This window comes from Carassius auratus, chromosome 3 (assembly GCF_003368295.1).
Source record: "Carassius auratus strain Wakin chromosome 3, ASM336829v1, whole genome shotgun sequence".
NCBI lineage: Eukaryota > Metazoa > Chordata > Actinopteri > Cypriniformes > Cyprinidae > Carassius > Carassius auratus.
In genome coordinates this window covers 24,172,575-24,190,274 of record NC_039245.1, presented here as the reverse complement: position 1 = coordinate 24,190,274, position 17,700 = coordinate 24,172,575, and the positions used below count along the sequence as shown (strand labels likewise).

General features: G+C 38.8%; 3 protein-coding genes across 8 annotated transcripts in view; 1 reads left to right on the top strand and 2 right to left on the bottom strand.

Moving 5' to 3' along the window:
* Nucleotides 1-728: 728 nt before the first annotated feature.
* On the bottom strand, nucleotides 729-2,315 carry LOC113051811 (DNA-directed RNA polymerase III subunit RPC10-like). Its single transcript, XM_026215923.1, has 3 exons — nucleotides 2,073-2,315; nucleotides 1,295-1,382; nucleotides 729-1,148 (listed from the first exon to the last, which is right to left on the bottom strand). The coding sequence occupies exons 1-3, from the start codon at nucleotides 2,181-2,183 to the stop codon at nucleotides 1,021-1,023; spliced, it is 327 nt and encodes a 108-aa protein (XP_026071708.1). The 5' UTR covers nucleotides 2,184-2,315; the 3' UTR covers nucleotides 729-1,020.
* Nucleotides 2,316-2,499: 184 nt separating this feature from the next.
* Nucleotides 2,500-4,238, top strand: LOC113051801 (U11/U12 small nuclear ribonucleoprotein 25 kDa protein-like). Of its 2 annotated transcripts, XM_026215908.1 has the most exons (6): nucleotides 2,500-2,562; nucleotides 2,684-2,916; nucleotides 3,043-3,133; nucleotides 3,205-3,310; nucleotides 3,389-3,463; nucleotides 3,590-4,238. In XM_026215908.1, the coding sequence occupies exons 2-6, from the start codon at nucleotides 2,713-2,715 to the stop codon at nucleotides 3,645-3,647; spliced, it is 534 nt and encodes a 177-aa protein (XP_026071693.1). In that variant the 5' UTR covers nucleotides 2,500-2,562; nucleotides 2,684-2,712; the 3' UTR covers nucleotides 3,648-4,238. The 2 variants fall into 2 exon arrangements, with proteins under 2 accessions (XP_026071693.1, XP_026071684.1); XM_026215899.1 differs by having other exon boundaries at nucleotides 2,514-2,916.
* Nucleotides 4,239-7,784: 3,546 nt separating this feature from the next.
* The window catches only part of LOC113051757 (MKL/myocardin-like protein 2), a 30,397-nt gene continuing 20,481 nt past the window's right edge, over nucleotides 7,785-17,700 (bottom strand). For all 5 annotated transcript variants that reach the window (XM_026215828.1, XM_026215818.1, XM_026215810.1 and 2 more), the window contains 9 exons: nucleotides 17,449-17,577; nucleotides 15,945-16,192; nucleotides 15,252-15,420; nucleotides 14,442-15,173; nucleotides 14,239-14,358; nucleotides 12,718-12,840; nucleotides 10,522-10,638; nucleotides 9,888-9,948; nucleotides 7,785-9,809 (listed from right to left, as the gene is read on the bottom strand). In XM_026215828.1, the coding sequence (XP_026071613.1) occupies nucleotides 9,349-9,809; nucleotides 9,888-9,948; nucleotides 10,522-10,638; nucleotides 12,718-12,840; nucleotides 14,239-14,358; nucleotides 14,442-15,173; nucleotides 15,252-15,420; nucleotides 15,945-16,192; nucleotides 17,449-17,577 (2,160 nt within the window). In that variant the 3' untranslated portion in view covers nucleotides 7,785-9,348. The remainder of the gene's footprint in view (nucleotides 9,810-9,887; nucleotides 9,949-10,521; nucleotides 10,639-12,717; nucleotides 12,841-14,238; nucleotides 14,359-14,441; nucleotides 15,174-15,251; nucleotides 15,421-15,944; nucleotides 16,193-17,448; nucleotides 17,578-17,700) is intronic.

The following is a 17,700-nucleotide window of genomic DNA, read 5'->3' as shown; positions in this document are numbered from 1 at the left end:
AGAGGTTACATAGTGTAATTTCAAAAGAAGATTCAGTTAATTCTGTTTACCTGTTAGACAATCTGCCAACATTATAGCTATTTCACAATCAGACTTTACGTCCTTTTCCATTGTACTATTTAACACAAAAGAAACATGTAGCAATCTGTCTGTAAATAGATATAAACCTGGCGTCTCATTGTATATTATCTTTTTAATCAGATCTGTCCAGTGAGCACTGACATTGGCTCTATATTCCATATGCAGTCATTACAGAAATAACTTTAGCCACATTCAGTTCTGATTTCAAAATATCCAGCAGAAATCCCAATGTACTATTTTCTGACTGAAAAAATGACTTAATCCTATCTGCCATAATTTCATTCCCTCACCCATGACTTGTAATATAATTAAGATACCTCTCCATCATCTGCAAAAACTACATGTCTGTTATAATCTCCAGTAAATATGTATGCATGATGGGATTTTACTTGCACAATCCTGTCTGGCTCCCTTTAATTTAATATGCTCTTGACTACGTAGGTCTACTTGCTTTGTGAAGTGACTTGATGCTGTTGCAGACAATAGATGTCAAGCTTGTGTTACATGAATGCAGCTGTAGATAGATGCCTTGAGAATAGTATATGGCACTTCACCAGATGCCATGCTCAACTCAAGTCTTAATTAAATGTGTATGTAAAACAAAACGTATGGACTCATTATTTGAACAAATAAAAAGATAAACTGTGTTATATATGAGAAGTTGTTTTTTTACTTGCACACGCACGCACAAACACACACACAGTCATCATGCCAGAACAACCAAGCTGTAAATTATGTAGTTACTGTCATAATGATGCATTCACATTTCATAATAGTGAAAATAAAGTAGTTGATGCATAAATGGTGTCTGGTTTTTAATCCAAATAAAAGCCACCGTTTTGGCTCCAAGAAATAAATATAAAATCTTCTGATGAAAACCGTATATTCTATTATGAGGACATATTCTGAGCCTCAAAGTCAGAAACCGAGGTCTCTGATTTAATCTCTCCAACGATGCCCACATTGTATATTGCAGCACTTGTAGAAGGTTGTCATTGGTTCATCGGCAGATCTAGTCTGAATCTGCATAAAGTAGGCCCTTGGGTGCTCACATTTTGGACAAGGTTCTTTAAAGAAAAAATGAGAAAGTGTTACACCTCAAAACAAATCTAGAAGGATTACAAATGTTAATTTAAAGCCACCAGAATGTATCGTCAAATATTCATTAGGCATACAAGTAGTGTTTTTATTGCACTAGGATACACTGTTTTACCTGGAGTGGAATCCACATTTTCCCAAGCAGCAGAGCCCCCGAGAACATCATCAACCTCCTTCAGCTTGGGGTACTTTCTGTTATTCACCTGCCAAAATAATCAATAGTTAGATCAGATATATGTGTGTTTTATGTTGACAGAGTCTCAAAAACTAGTGACAGCATTTTTGGTCAATGTTCTAATTGAGGAGTCCTTTCTCTCCTATATCATTCCAAATACTGCTTTGTAGTGCATGTGAATGTAATCCAGACATACTACATCGTGTTGTGATTGTCATTTAATCTTGTACTCTTTTTCATATCGCCTAGTACATATTAGGGACGTAACGTTATGTATATTCAGATACAGCAACTAAATAAAAAAAATCACATTATTTCTCCAGCGTTCGAATAAACTCATATATGATATAAAATAACAAAAAAAAAGAATTTTTTTTTCCATTTGAATGGAAAATGTACATTGTTTAATGCTAATGTGGTGTGCTATATCGTCATAATGTGAATAAACATGAATCGTAAATATTCGAATCAATCGAATCGAACGTCCACATATTTACGTTACATGTGTTGGAATCGAACAATAATTTTATTCCATGTAACAGTTATCTTAATCGAAGGTTCACGTCATCAGATATGCTGGCATCATAATGTCCTATCATTTCATCTTCAACGTATTTTAATGCGTTCCACTCAAAAACAAACACAGCACGGGTTTTCACGTATTTTAATGAAACGTATTTTAATAAAAAGTGTATAACTGTTATTAGTAACTCATTACCTTCCTGGTGATGTTGTGCACATATGGACACGTATTACACGCGAATCTGAAGCATTTCTGCCCCTCTTCCACGATTAACACATTCCCACAGGTTGGACAAAACAGCAGCATTTTCAAGCGGTTATATATAATACTGAATACTAAATACTGTTATTTTATGATGCAACCAAAGTTGGTGTTTACACACATTCTCGCTACAGGAAACACATGGCGGTGGGTGAATGTTCCTCAGTATTCTGAGCTCGGCAAGAAACGAAATATTAACGCGAATAAACATTAATTATTGGCCATATAATAGTCTTATATATACTTAGACATGTCAGAAAATATATAAATGTTAAATAAAAATATTAAAATGTAAAGAAACGTATCTGAGATATCAAGTCATAATACAAAAACGTATGCGGAACTGAAGTTTGGTGCATCATAAAAATGTTCCGATAGCGTGTTTGTTAAAAAAGGACAGCTGGCACGTATCAGAACTGTAGATGTAATTATTTTTTTTATTTTTTTTACAAAATAATTGACCGGCTATGTAATTTAATTCGGTTTAACAAATAATTTAATAAACATAAAAATAGAATCTGACACTTGAATGTCTTGTATTTCAGGATAGTTTTCGCTTATTTTCAGTTTATAAATGGATGAATTAAAGGAAGGATCCCTAAAGAATGTCGACCAGGGCGAGTTAGGGGAGAAAAGTGTTTTCGATGAAATTAAAGAAGAGCAAGAAGAAGAAGAGGAGGACGAGGAGGACTTGCCCCACTCTGAATTCCTTGACATCTTTGAGGAAGGCCTGGCTCTGATGGTGCAGGACCCTTTACTGTGCGACCTGCCAATCCAGGTCGACCATCAGATAATAGATAGATAATTGGTTTAATAGAATAATATCACAATAAGCTATATATCTGAATGTATTAATCTATAATGCCTAGAATTCTAAATCTTTTCTGCTCTTTGAAATGTTCAGGTCACACTGGAGGAGGTGAACTCTCAGGTGGCTCTGGAATACGGTCAAGCCATGACTGTTCGTGTTTGTAAGGCTGATGGAGAAGTCATGCGTGAGTTTTCTGGCTGTTAGTCCCCACTGTCATACATGTATTGATTCTAACTGGAGCAAATCTCTTCACAGCTATTGTGGTTGTGCAGTCTGCTACGGTTCTGGATCTGAAGAAAGCCATTCGCAGATATATGGAGCTGAAGCAACAGCGAGAGGGGGGTGTCAAACACATCAGCTGGTGAGACGTTAAAAAAGTATGCGATGTGATTCAGGATAGGATTTTTTCTTTCACCCCTAATCTACTTTCTCTGTCAAGGAAATATGTGTGGAGGACATTTCATCTGGTCTTCAATGCAGAAAAATTAGAAGATGACAAAAGAAAGCTTAAGGAGTGAGTTCAAAAAAACCTGTTGCTTTTGTTCAAATGTGTTGACTTTTATTCATTTTTGTACACAATAGTAGCTGTGCTTAGAATTCTGATATGTTTTGGATGTGATTGTGTTTCCTCTGTCCTCAGCTACGGGATCAGGAACAGAGATGAAGTGACGTTTTTGAAGAAACTGAGGATGAAATGAACGGAGACTATTCCCAGTTTTCTTTAATAGGCCACATTTGTAAATAGATATTTAAAGAAATTCTTTGCACAAAAATGAAGAAAAAAAAACCCTCATGATGTTCTGTTCCAAACACTGTTTACTGCGATTTTTTTTCTGTGAAACAACAACAACAACAAAAAGATCTCTTTCTCTATATATTTTTTTCTTTTTCTTTGTAGCCTTTTAAACTGTTATTTCCCATAGAATAGCAACATTTCAGTGACCTCCAGCTATGGTCACCATGAACCCCGAGTAAAAACGCTTTTGTAAAAACTTTGTTTATTTCCTAATCCTGTGAAGGTGGACACTTGTTAAAGCAATTATTGTAACAAGTAACTTTAATAATTATTTTTAGAATACACTTTATAAAGGCTGTCATTTTTACTGAGACAGAAAGCCAAACCATCACATTTGCAAGCACAACACCTAGTTATTAACATCTATACTTCCACAAAGCAGCTGATTCACTGGAAGAACATGTCTCCTAAAGTGCTTTAAAGTCATAATTGTTGTGTTTGATGTTTATTTTATATTGATTAAAAACAATTAAACCTGAACATGATGAAAATGAGTTGTTTTCAAAAGTGTATTTTAATGTTGGTTTTTAAGATGCGTAATAGATGCATGTAGTTTAAGACCCTTGTCACGATTGAGAGTTATTAGTAAAATACAGGTAAACCACACACTTTAAATATTATGAACAGGTTCCTCATACTGTTCCACTGCAGTACAGTGAACCAGGCTCTTATTTCCATATTACTGCAAAGTGAAGAGCAACTGAAGAGACGCTGCAGCACACATGGGTAATTATTATTATTATTTTTTTTATATATAGATATTTATTATCGATTCCCATTGTAATTGCACTTGGGTTAAGTAGAGTTCTCATATCAGGAATAAACCATTGTATTAAACAATTCTCCTGTATTCTTGACTAGACGCTCTAGAGCTATCAAGTTTTGTTGTGAAACTAATTTATCTATTTCAGAGGCGACGCTGTATGAAGGTTTGAGGCTTTTGGAGGTTTAAGTGACTCGTCATCTCAACCCTCAACATGCCTGAAGAACAGCTGACGAACACTTCTGAGGAGCTGAACCGGCTGTCCTTTCGCAGACAGCAGCTGATGGACAAACGCAACATCCTGGCAATGCTCATCCAGTTCAAGCGAAACAACGGCCAAAATGAGCAACGTGAGTCCCATTAGCTGAAACGACTTGATAACAGAAGCCAAATAAACAGTGAAAGACATTTAGAGCTTATTCTTGAATTTGGTTATATATGCAAACATAGCGATTTTCTTCTCCGTATGTAAGGGTCGGGATAAACTGATGTAACTCACACTAGATCTTGTGACCAACAGAGTATTCCAGAGAGACCGAAGAACTTAAAGAAATTGATGAGCAGCTTAACATTCTCTCTGAGAAGAAGATTCAACTGGAGAATAAGCAAGGAAGTTTAAGAAGGACTCCTTTAATAGGTATGACACTCTGAGGTTTGATATGTTGAACAGTATTTAGGAAATACACTTACACATTTGGAATTTGCCCTCTGTTTTTGTATTTGAAGGAATAGATCATATGGCATTTTCATTATGTCCATATGTTTTTATTGTTTTAGACACAACGGTTTCAACTGATGTGATAATTATAGAGAGTCCGCCACCTTATCCAGGTTAGTAGTTTCTACAGTAGTTTAATTGAAGTGAGGTAAGGTGTTTTTTAAAATGAGAGACAACCACGCAAATACAAAATCCAACCGGACCAGAGCTTCTTGAAAGCGGCTCATGTTTGTTTCTCTCAGCTCCTCGGGTGATTCTGGATGTTCAGCAACTACCTCGACACTCATCTCAGACGCAGTGTCCATACTGTCACCAGTTTGTAACCACAGACGTAACAACCAAAGCTGGCAGTGCGACCTATATTGTGTGTTTAATTTCCATTCTTTTTTGGTGAGTTGAACTCTGTCTTCTGACATTTTACTTTATTAGCTTTAGTCTAATGTATGTCCACTATTCCATTGCGATTAGCAGTTTATATTAACGTTAAGGGTTAAACATTACATATTTGTGTTCTGGACTGTTTCTTGTGTAGTTGTGTGGCTGGTTGCTGTGTAATCCCGTTCTGCGTGGATGGATGCAAAGACGTCGTTCACAAGTGTCCAAAGTGTCGTAGTCACATAATAACATGCAAAAAGCTCTGAGGACTGGAATTTTTGAATCCACGTCATGTGAAAGGTTGCTGGAATGGTTTCTGGCAATGACATCCTGAACGTTTTACAGGGACGGTCCCCATGGAATTACCTGGAGTGCCTTTCTTTGAGGATACGGTGGCGATATGTCATGGTTCTCTCTTTGAGGGGACTGAGCCAACTTTTCGGTTTGCCTTAAAGCTTACCTCCAGAACTAGAAATACCAAAAGGAAAATGTAAGACAACTGGATCTTCAGGGTGACATCCGTCTTATGCTAGGAATTTTAAGAGCATTCAATGGCACATTTGAATTTTGGGTTGAATACTCGGTAAAGCACTGAACACTTTCAGGTTCTACAGGAATGTAAAAAAATGGAATCAAGACACAACCAGGGTTTCTGCAGGTCTTCATTAAACCGTCTGACCATTTAAGGCCTGAAAACAGCAGAAAGTCAAGATACATTTACTTGATATGCAAATATAAAATGAAGTCTTGGAAAAACTGCACACTTTTAGTTGTGTTTATACTTCATAAATATCTGTAACGATGTGGTTTTTTCAAGCTGATTTTTTGAGCCTATTGACTGATATTTGGGGGGGGGGGGGTCCAATCACCGAAGGTGTGTAGGTAAACATTGTATCCGTTAGTTTTATTCTTCTTGTTCCGCTCGAGTCTATGGCAGCTCAGAACTATATTTTCCACTGTCTGAATTTGCACTCATGCTTATTTAGAACTCTAAGGGATGTTTATTTAGATGTAAAATGCTATATTTTATGAATGCATTAGCGTATCATTACACAACTCTGTATGTGTTTTCATCACCATGCCCTGAAGGTATTCAAAACATTTCAATCTTATGGTCAAAAAGTAGCCTATAATGAAATGTCAAACCATTTTAATAGCTTTCGATTAGTATTGCCTATTACTGTATTCTTCTTTAATTTTTTGTAAGTGATAAAGTTTGATGCTGTATTTTTAAACTTTGAAGTATTGCTAATACAAGCCATTTTCTGCTACTGCGAGACATTTACATGTTGAAAACATGGACATATTGTGTTCCCTTCAATTTATTCCTTAAAAGTTTATTTAGTTTATTTCAAGTCTTAAATTTACCTCTATAAAATCTGCAGAAACCCTGGTAATATTTTGTCACCATAAGTCTGATTCTGTTTGTAGTGTGTTGTAGAGTACGAGTTCTTCACAGCTGATTAAAAACAATTCTACATTATTTTAGCTTGTTTTGTAGGTTATAAATTGCAAAGTTGTCTTTGAGAAAACGCTGTCTTTGCTAAAATGTCAAAATGACAAGTCTATTTATTGAGTTGTTCGCTTTCTTTGTATCATAAGTAAGGTTATGTGCGGCCTTTGGAAGGCCATAAAAGTACATTTTTAATGGTTTCAAATACAGGAACATTTTAATGATAAAAGGCTGTATATACAATAAAGATATGTACAAAGATTACCTCCAAACATTATTTACAGTTGCACAAATACATTTGTGTAAAATGTATATTGTAAAAATATATACACTGTGCAAAATATGAGGCATACAATCTATGTCACACTTCAAAGGGTCAGTAAGATTTCAATTACTTTGATGTTGAAAATAAAGGTACAGAACTCCTAATAATCTTTAAAGGTTTACGATAGGAGTTTACTCCAACGCAGGTCTTTTTTCACACTAAAAATATATAGAGAGAGACATAAAAAGTGTGATAAAAATATATGTGAGAACTGCATAAATGCAGAAAAATGGTATGTTTAGAAAAGTAAAAGCTTTGGGTCTCTGATAGAGACAAAACGATGGTATCCCTTTAGAAATTACATTTCTAAATATAGAAATACATTCTTTTTGACAACATGTTTGGATAAGCAACTGATTGTCAACGAGTTCACTCCAAGGTCAAGTAAGTGCACTATTTGGCATATTTTTTTTTACAAAGTGTCTAAAATGAAATCTGCCAAACACTGAAAGAAAACATTTCATAGTGAAACATCTGAAGGGAGTGGTGAGAAGAAATTCATTCAGCTGTCTGTCCCAGCAGATGTCGCTACATTGTCACATTTTATAAGAAATAAGAATTAATAACAAATAAATGAGAAAATGAGGTTTAGGTACATTAACAAAGGCAAATTACCTGCCAACTACCTGTATTTCAGTGGTAACGAAGAAAGAAACTTAAATTTTGTGAAATATCGAGAATCTGGCTTTAACTACATCCAAAACAAACAGCTGCTCTCTGATGTAGTTCTGATCGCTTCATCTGAATATGGAAATTTCACTGGTCCTGTTTAGTGTTGTTTGTCTGGTCAAGACACGCAACAATGGCAGTTCAGAATGCAAGATTTGAATATCTCTAGCTCTACTCTTTTGATAGAGATAATAATGGCCCCTGGTCAGGCATTTGTGTGCCCCCCTCCCTCCCTCCCTCCCTCCCTCTCTTTGGCCCCATGCTGGCATTGGTAAACAAACTCGCTCTGGCCTTTTCCCAGTCCATGCACCGAATGATTTCGAATGTTTAGAAATTGAATGCTATTATTTAGCTGCCACAATTTCAAGTATCCTAACGCAACGGTTAACAGCTCATTGAACATGGCGGGTGGTAGTAACTGTAAATAAGCCATTAGACAGGTTCCTTTAAATGCAGATGACACCACATTTGTATTACCATGGCACACTGTTTAAATCACAATTTTCTAACATTTGCAAACTCTGTAGTTAAAAAGACTACAGAAAAATGTTTCAGCTGTTTTTTGGGGTCCAAAACTTTCAAGCTTCAGAACGGATATAGAGGCAGCATATAATGAATCCATAAGAATAATTTTGTATGATGTACAGATTTTAAGCCTTTATTATGATTGGTCACGTGATGTGCGACATTCAGTGAGGTTTTGACATTTAGAGTTGTGATCAAATGTTTGTATTGTGATGCACATCTGAGTGAAACATGTTGTTTACTGAATAAATGTATGGGTTTCAGCTGAAAAAACATCACTCATCAGGTCACTTTCTATGTTTTTAACTACTTGCTCACCTGGATGAATGTTGTTTTAATTTCATGCCAACTTTATGGTTCTTCAAGAAAAATGTCATTTTTTAAAATTTGTTTGAATGTTTTGGTGTGGTTTGAAAGTGAATAAAGAGTTAAAATGTGTATCTTTTCATCAAAGAAAGTGATATTTTAGAAGATGATCATTAGATCATGCCTTTACGTCCTTTTTGGAGCTTGAAAGTTTGGACCCCAATGATTTTTATGAACAAATGGTGTCTCTACATTCTTCTTCTGCCTTGAAAGAGGTGTTGGTGACAGTAACAGCACATAAACCTACATGTATAGGCACAATTGAGAAAAGATGATGCTACATCATTTAATGAGTGGTTTTCCCACAGATCCTCAGAACCCATGAAGTCTGAAACACTGAGCTCTTTAAGTGCCTGTCTGCCACCGCAGATCTTTTCAGAGTGTCTCCAATCTCCATCCATTTGTGAGCTCAGTCCCAGTGTAACTGTAAATCAGTGGAGTCCAAGAAATCAGATGAAAAGCCTGCAGTCGGTGAGCAGAGACCAGCACGTCCTGGAATCGTAAGGTCCAGCCATTCCATGTTGTCGAGGCCTGCATCTTGTAGAGTAAGGGTGGAAGGCAGCGTGTCAGTGAAGGTCAGATCCGAAGTGTCCATTGGGGAGTGGGGCCGCTCCAGCAGCTGGTTTTTAAGCTCCTCCATCATTCTCAGGGTCCGTGGCTCAGTGCCCTCCAGCAGGGCTTCCAACTGGTTATCAGAGGCCAGAGCCTCCAGGCTGGATGGAGGTGCTTGGGTTTGGCTGGGTGTGCAGGCAACATGTATCTGAGGGGGAGGACGAGACAGCACTGTGTTGATGGGCAGGGTGGTGATGTTTGCTGTCACCGGAAGAAGTTTGTCCAGAGAGACATCCTGCCTAGACAGAGGGGAGATTTCTGTAAAAGCAAAGAAAATGGTTTAGTTACACAAATCTATTGCAGCTGAAATCAAAGACCCGTTTTGACCTTTCTCACCTCCACTCTCGATCAAAACATCAAACAAATCGTCCATGTGCTGACTGGTAGCAGTGGGAACCTTTATGGAAGAATACAAGTTATTAAGAGAGCAGAAAGTGTTTGAAATAGATTACAAAGTTTTTAATATTAGTCCATTTAACTGGAGTTGGAAATAATAAAATTCTGAGCACGTCTGTTAAATGTCTGTTAACCTAAATCCCAGAGCATTCTTCGTTTTTTATGCGTATATCAGTGTATGCGTACAGTATATATGACATACATTTCATCATCAACATATTCTCCAACGGAGCACTCTGTATTCTTTCACTAATTCATCTGTCCACAAGGTGGCACCACTATTGTTTAATTTTTGCAAAAGAAATGGAAAAGACAGAACTACAACAACAAACTACTAGAGACGGTAGCAACAAAAGATACCAGCGTTGATGAGCAGGTTAAGAAAATCCCGCAACTCTAGTATAAACTACATTTTTATTAGTCATAACTTCTGGAGAGAAATGGTGCAGACATTGCATAAAGATGAATCTTTTGAGTGCTCATGTGTCGAGTGCTATCAAGTAGTGCATACTTCGAAAGGCTATCTGGTCAGGTGTCAAAACTGAAGTATACTTTGGACTTTACTTTAAATTACCTGCATTGTTGCTTGTAGACCTCTGGTCTGTTTGACGGCCTCCTCGTAACGGGGTGGGTCTTTGCTCATTGGGCTATGGTTACTGGGGAACGTCGATGGTTGAAAGATATAGTTGAGCTGACAGGGCGAGAGCAAAGACATATAAACTTTCAAACTGTGAAATCGCTGGCCCTTGTGGCAAAACTGAGTAAGGAATGTGTGCTTGTTTAGCATTAGGAGTTCTGAACCATTTTTGAGTACATTAAAGCTTGAGAAGGAGCTTGTGCTAGCTAGGAGAATTTGTGTTCATGTACTTTCATATACTGAGTATTTTACAGGACATAACTATGGAGCCAGAAGAGTCTCAATAAAGATAAATGCACACACTACAGTCACATATGCACACATAGGATTCATACATGCACACACATGATTCATAAATACACACACAGGATACACAAATGCGCACAAAATTCACAAATGCACACACAAAATTTAAAAAGCACAGAAGATTCACAAATGCATACAAAATTCAGAAATGCACACAAAATTCAGAAATACACACACAATTTAGAAATGCAAACAACATTTACAAATGCACTCAAGATTCACAAATGCACAGGACAAGATTCAGAAATGTATTTCTGATGCACACACACATATATCTTGATTTACAAACTGCTTGCGGTCTGTGAACTTCACTGCATTCGTGTGTGAATTTTGAGACTCCCTTGACTTGGCCCGACACACAAATGCCTTTTTTTAAACAGGGAATGATCTGCAACCAATCAGATATCTCCCTTGTTTTAGCCAATCACAAGAATGCACCCCACGTGGGGGATTGTTTACTTATAAGCCAATCAGCGAACGACTCACTTACCTCACGCAGCCGGCGACTCACTTTGCGCAGCCAGCGACCCACTTTGCGCAGCGAACGACTCACTTACCTCACGCAGCCGGCGACTCACTTTGCGCAGCCAGCGACCCACTTTGCGCAGCGAACGACTCACTTTCCTCACGAGTCACGCAGCGAACGACTCACTTTCCTCACGAGTCACGCAGCGAACGATTCACTTTCCTCACGAGTCACGCAGCGAACGACTCACTTTCCTCAGCGAACGATTCACTTTCCTCACGAGTCACGCAGCGAACGACTCACTTTCCTCACCCAGCGAGCGACTCACTTTCCTCAGCGAACGATTCACTTTCCTCAAGCAGCGAAGTTGAGCGAACGATTCACTTTCCTCACACAGCGATCAACTCACTTTCCTAAGCGAACGACAGCCGGAGACCCACTTTTCGCAGCCAGAGAGCCACTTTCCTCTTGCAGCGGACCACTGACTCTCTCTTCATGTAGGGACTGAATATTATAATTAAAGTGACTTCTATATTGCATCCAAAAGAATATTTAGATATATTTAAATATTCAAAAAGGTTTAAACATTTTTTTTTTTTTTACTTTCATTAAAATATTTCAATAAAATGAAATAATTGCCTATTGCAAATTTATGAATCCATGGTTAACTTTTTTTCTGCAGTCACTGGGCTATATGTATTGAGACATTTTTAAATTTATATTTTGTAAAAAAATAATAAAAAATAAACCTGAATTGTAATCTAAACATCTGTATTTTCATAAGATTTAATACAATTGCTGTGTGAACACGTTCATGTGATTGGCTTATAAGTAAACAATCCCTCAGGTGGGGTGCATTCTTGTGATTGGCTAAAAGAAGGGAGATATCTGATTGGTTGCAGATCATTCCCTGTTTAAAAAAAAGCATTTGTGTGTAGAGCCAAGTCAGGGGAGTCTCAAAATTCACACACAAATGCAGTGAAGTTCACAGACCGCAAGCAGTTTGTAAATCAAGATATATGTGTGTGTGCATCAGAAATACATTTCTGAATCTTGTTCTGTGCATTTGTGAATCTTGAGTGCATTTGTAAATGTTGTTTGCATTTCTGAATTGTGTGTGTATTTCTGATTTTTGTGTGCATTTCTGAATTTTGTATGCATTTGTGAATCTTCTGTGCTTTTTAAATTTTGTGTGTGCATCTGTGAATTTTGTGCGCATTTGTGCATCTTGTGTGTGTATTTATGAATCATGTGTGTGCATCTATGAATCCTGTGTGTGCATATGTGAATGTAGTGTGTGCATTTATCTTTATTGAGACTCTTCTGGCTCCATACATAACAGACAGGACAGCTTGTCTTACTTTGTTAATGGGTCCATTTGTGTGTCTGGGTGAGTTGTTGAGAAAGCAATGGGGCATGTCTGCCATGGGCTGGTTCTGGTTCTGGTTCTGGTTCTGCCTGTAGCTTCCACAAATGGGTGAAGCCTGTAAACAGCAGGAAGGCAGTTTTAGGCCCAGTACGCTGTGTAAGAAATATCAGTGTGTAAACCTTTTGTTCTCGAACCAACTCTTTCTGATTTTCTCTGTGCTCTCAGGTCTGTGTTTGATGTTGTTGAGAGGGTAATGTATCACCTGAACTCAACCGCTATTGCCACGGCAACATCAGAGATAAGCACAGAACACACTGTACGCCTCAGAAAGGCTTTCCATTTCAACCTACGTGCCAAATAAGAGAGAAATGCGTCTTGGCCTTGTCATCACAATGGTGAGCTGAACTGGATTTATGAAGTGCGGGAACATTAAAAGCGAGAGGAAAGATCAAGATATACAAGAATAACAACACAACTCAGATCATATGGTGTATTACTTTATGGTGTGTTAATTGTTGTATTAATGTTTTTATTTTACTGCAAAGAAAAATAATATTTGTGATTTGTGGTGTCTTTTAAATTAGAATTGTGCATAATGAATATCGTAATTACTTTGTATGTCTAAAGTAGCTTATATAATTAGTGCAAGCTCTGATTCTTCCCTCAGTCTGGGCCGAAAAGTTGTGCTTGAACACACTGCAAAGACTACAGCCAATAGTCAACTAGCACATATTTTCTGAGCCTGCTTGAGCGGAAATTACTCTCCATACCAGCAGATGGCAGTAATATGTATTAGTCATTATAATAGGAAAACCTTATACAAACCATACGCAATGCCTCGTTTGCTTAATTTCATAATTGCTGTTCTTGTTCGCTAATGCCGGTTTCACAACTGCACGATTTTCAAAGAGGTCGGATCGCTGCTCTTTTCAAACTGCACAATTGTCTGGAGTACCATCAAGTTGCTGTTGTGTGCACACTACACCACGGGCGTCACACATTATACAACTTTGTTAATAGTAGGAATCGCCGATACCTCTGCCTTGTCTACAAAATGTTTCCCCACAAAAGCCTGCAATCCAAGTTGTCTGTACACTGAATTGCAGTGAAAAATAAAAAAATAAAGTAAATGAAGGAGAAAATGGATGCTTGCTGATGTTCTTCATTGGCTGTAGTTAGTCACCAAAGTCACACTGCAATGTGTGTGAATTGCTGACAGGTCCAAATATTTAGCATGCCAAAAATCTCACAGGCATCAGTGACGCATCGGTACTTCTCTCAGATCGCATCTTTGATAACTCTACACGACTGTCACTCGCATGAACGAGCAGTGATTTTTCAGCGAGATTGTGTGTGTAAGTGGTTGCTTACTGGTCCAAATAAAAAAACGCCCACCCCTAAACTTCTATAACTCTGTCTCTAGACATCGATCAGGAACCCACTTTAATGTCTTCCAGAGTTCACCCTTTTGATCATTCACAAGATGTAAATCACAAAGAAGTGATCTGCTCACTTGAGGTGGAGATGGCGTCTGACTCGAATGCTGTTGTAATATTGTGTTGTTGGACGTCTGTGTTTGCAGAAGTGGTGTTTGGATGATTCTGGGCAATGTTGGTTGGAGAATGGTCTGCGCCTGTAAAAAGTATTAAAAAAAATTCAATTTGATACATTTTCTTCACTGTAAATAGACCTGGCATATTATGAATGTTTAGAGACCTGTGTGCTGATGGGGTTGTTGGACAGGCTGATAGGCAGCAGGATTTGTGTGGCTGGCTGAATGTTGATCTGTGTCTTCTGATGCAATACTTGAGGGACTTGCTGGGTGTTGATATAGAACTGCTGGACTGGAGTGTGGTGAAGCTGGGCATGTGGCTCTTCCTGTTTCACACCTGGAGTTTGTGGCAGGGGACTCTGCTTGGAGTTGCAGCTCTGGGTGGTGCCGAACTCCTCTTTGACCTGGACTGATGGATTGGGTTCAGGCTGCTGCCCTCCGCCCTGCTGACTCCTTTTCTCCACCTCCAGCTGCATCTTCAGCTCCTCCACCAGCCGCTGCTCCTGCTCCAGCTTACGCATGAGTTCCTCAATCTGACGCTCCTTTTCATGAAGACGCTGGTCTTTTTCGGACACCTTGATGTCCATGTCTTCAGGTGTGGGTTTGAGGGGTGAAGTGCCTGCTGGTGGACGGGCTGGAGACAACATGCATACAGCTTTGGTGGGACCATCTCTGCAGTCCTCCATACTGATATTGGAGGCTTCTGACTGCTCAGGAGAAATGGGAGGAGTTGTGCTCATGCTGTCAGGCTGTAGAGGAGCTTTGGAGATGTTTGCATCCATTGTTGTAGCAGATTGAGAGCTCTCCTGGTGGGCCTTCAGCCTTTCTATGAGATCTGTCTTTGTGCCGGACACAGGAAGTCCACGCCATTTCAACTCCATCTTAAGCTCAGCCACCTAGAGGACCAAAGAACAGCTATAGCTCTGCATACTTATGTATTCTAGGAGCAGGAAATAAATGAGCATATCACCCACCTTCATCTCATCTAGGTTGGTAGGCAGAGACCCGGTTTTACGACCGGTCACAGTGTTGTTGGGATGCGAAGGAGCCGTATTGAGAAGAGATACTACAATAGGAGCCGGAAGACTAGGGCTGGTGCTCAGGGTGATTTTGGGGCAGCTGTTCTGACTCTCAGCTACTGGCCTGTAGAGGTGTACGAGGGATTTTAAATGCAATGGGAACTTCCTGTTCCCTCATCATTCACAATAAACAGCCTTTCTACATAATAGAAGCAGAGGTCTATCTTGTGGCCAAAATGGGAAATAATGTGAGGAACTGCCGTAACCACGGCTTGGGTGATGACAGGTATGTTGGACAAGATTAATAGGTGAAACCATTTTTTAAAGGCAATCGCTCATAGCACACAACATTCACATTCTTTTCTGAGTTGCATACTTCTGGTGCAAAGCAACCATGCTCAAAGTAAATCCTTTTAGAGTCAACAGTTGAAACTGATATTTCAGATTCATATGCAATTGCACTGGTACGTAACCAATGACTCAACTGAAATGACATTACACAAAGAGAAATAGCATTATGTTTAGCATGTGCCCATTACATATTATGTGAATTATTCAACAAAATTGGTTGTGAAAAATGTTTTTTATGTCAGGGTCATAGTGACACAAGGTGCTAGTGTTAAGGGTTGTATGTCAAATGTGACATACTTGAGTGGTGCTGGTAATATGGTCTGGTAATTGTAATGCTGTTGCTGTTGGCTGAGGATCTGGAGCTGCAGGAACTGCTGCTGTTGTTGAAGCAACCGGGCATAAGCTGAGTCCATCGGGGCTTCATTTGGTTCCTGCTTCTGGTCGGGCGGGATGTACTGGTGATACTTGAGCTTCTTAATTCGTGGTTTGGGTTCTCTACTCTTCTTGCTTCGACTCTTGTCACTAGACTGTTTGGGCTGGCTTTGCTGCATGGAAACAAGGGCAGAAGAACTGAACAAACGGTGCAACCTGAAATCACACATCAAACTTACAGATCACAGTCAACACCCTCAAGCTTTGGCATGATATCACAAGTCTATTTGCTTAGTGATTTTAGGTCATTCCCATAATGTTTCAACTAGCCCAGTTTTCTTGCTAACAGATGTTGTCAGCACTCTGAGAAAAACCAGGAGCTGAGAGATTTGTGGGCAAAACCGCAAGTTTGTAATGGCTGTGAATAGGTGGGACTTGCATGAACATTACCTAAAATCACAGGAAGAGGAAACCGGATGCGTGGAGGGACATGACCCTCATTGTTCCTAAATACTGAGTCACAGGATACACATGAAAATGGTTTGGCTTCTGAGGAAGGGAGTTGAAAGTCATCAGGATGTAAAAACACACCATTTCAAGCCGGCTTATGTGCAAGCAAGCAGGTTCCCGAAACACCACCGGGTCAGCAGTGACCCTCAGTCATGGAGTAAATATGCGGAGTATGCTTTGAAGGCATGGATTATGATAAATGCACAAGTTATTGTCTGACTCCTGGTTTTTTTATTTTTATTCCCAGCTTCAGTTTGTGCTCCTCCGCATTATGAGTGTTTCATTTAACCTCCAATTGAAGACAGAATACAGCTGCTAGCATTTCTAAGTCTGCATCTGCTGCTCTTCTGAAACTAACTTTGCCTAAGGTACCTTTTACAAGTCATTCTAAACAAGCATGTTTTAAAGATATTAATACTTTAATTCAGCAAGGATGCATTCAATTGATCAAAAGTGAAAGTAAAGTTGTTTATGATAAATGCTGTTCTTTTCACAGTTTCCACAGAAATATTAAGCAGCACAGTGGTATCAGAGTCTCCGCAGTTGTGGTGCATTAAGAGCCAGAGTCTGCGCGGTAGTGATCATGAGGTGGAGCCGCAGTATCAAAGTCCCGCCCAAACTTCCGCAGAACCAATCACAGTCATGACACCACACCCCGTTTTTATGGCATCAAATAACTAATTATAAGCAAACTTATTAAAAAAGACAACAGCTTAGTTTTTTCTTTTTTTTTTTTACTGTAATGCAGCATTATTAATTTATTCCATCTTTCATAGTCAGTTTGGTATATTTCGTTATTTAGCTGGAGTTGCTATTTTGCAATTATCCAGTAATACTTTGAGCAACTGACCATGATCTCAGAGGAGAAAATAAACATTGGCAGGAAATGACATCACTGTGGTTAAGAAATATGGTTTACCTTCACAAGGGTGGGTGCAGGCTTTGTGGGAGTAGCAGCAGTGACCAGCTGAATGGCAGTCATTACTCGACCATCTTCTGCTGATGTTCTGTTCAGGAAGTCTGAACTCTGGGTTGTAGGTGGACACATCTGAGATAAAAAAAGAGATTGAAAGCCATATGGCAATGAGATCAGACAGAGATGTATAAATCTAACCAGCAACACAAGGCTGATGTCTAGATAATTTACAGAGAAAACGAAGACGTAGACACT

Coding starts and splice junctions, on each gene's coding strand:
- LOC113051801 (XM_026215908.1), top strand. CDS start 2,713: ATGGATGAATTAAAGGAAGGATCCCTAAAGAATGTCGACCAGGGCGAG. Junction 2,917..3,042: donor TGTGCGACCTGCCAATCCAG/GTCGACCATCAG, acceptor TGAAATGTTCAG/GTCACACTGGAGGAGGTGAA. Junction 3,464..3,589: donor GACAAAAGAAAGCTTAAGGA/GTGAGTTCAAAA, acceptor CTCTGTCCTCAG/CTACGGGATCAGGAACAGAG.
- LOC113051811 (XM_026215923.1), bottom strand. CDS start 2,183: ATGCTGCTGTTTTGTCCAACCTGTGGGAATGTGTTAATCGTGGAAGAG. Junction 1,383..2,072: donor TGCACAACATCACCAGGAAG/GTAATGAGTTAC, acceptor TTATTTTGGCAG/GTGAATAACAGAAAGTACCC. Junction 1,149..1,294: donor AAATGTGGATTCCACTCCAG/GTAAAACAGTGT, acceptor TTTTCTTTAAAG/AACCTTGTCCAAAATGTGAG.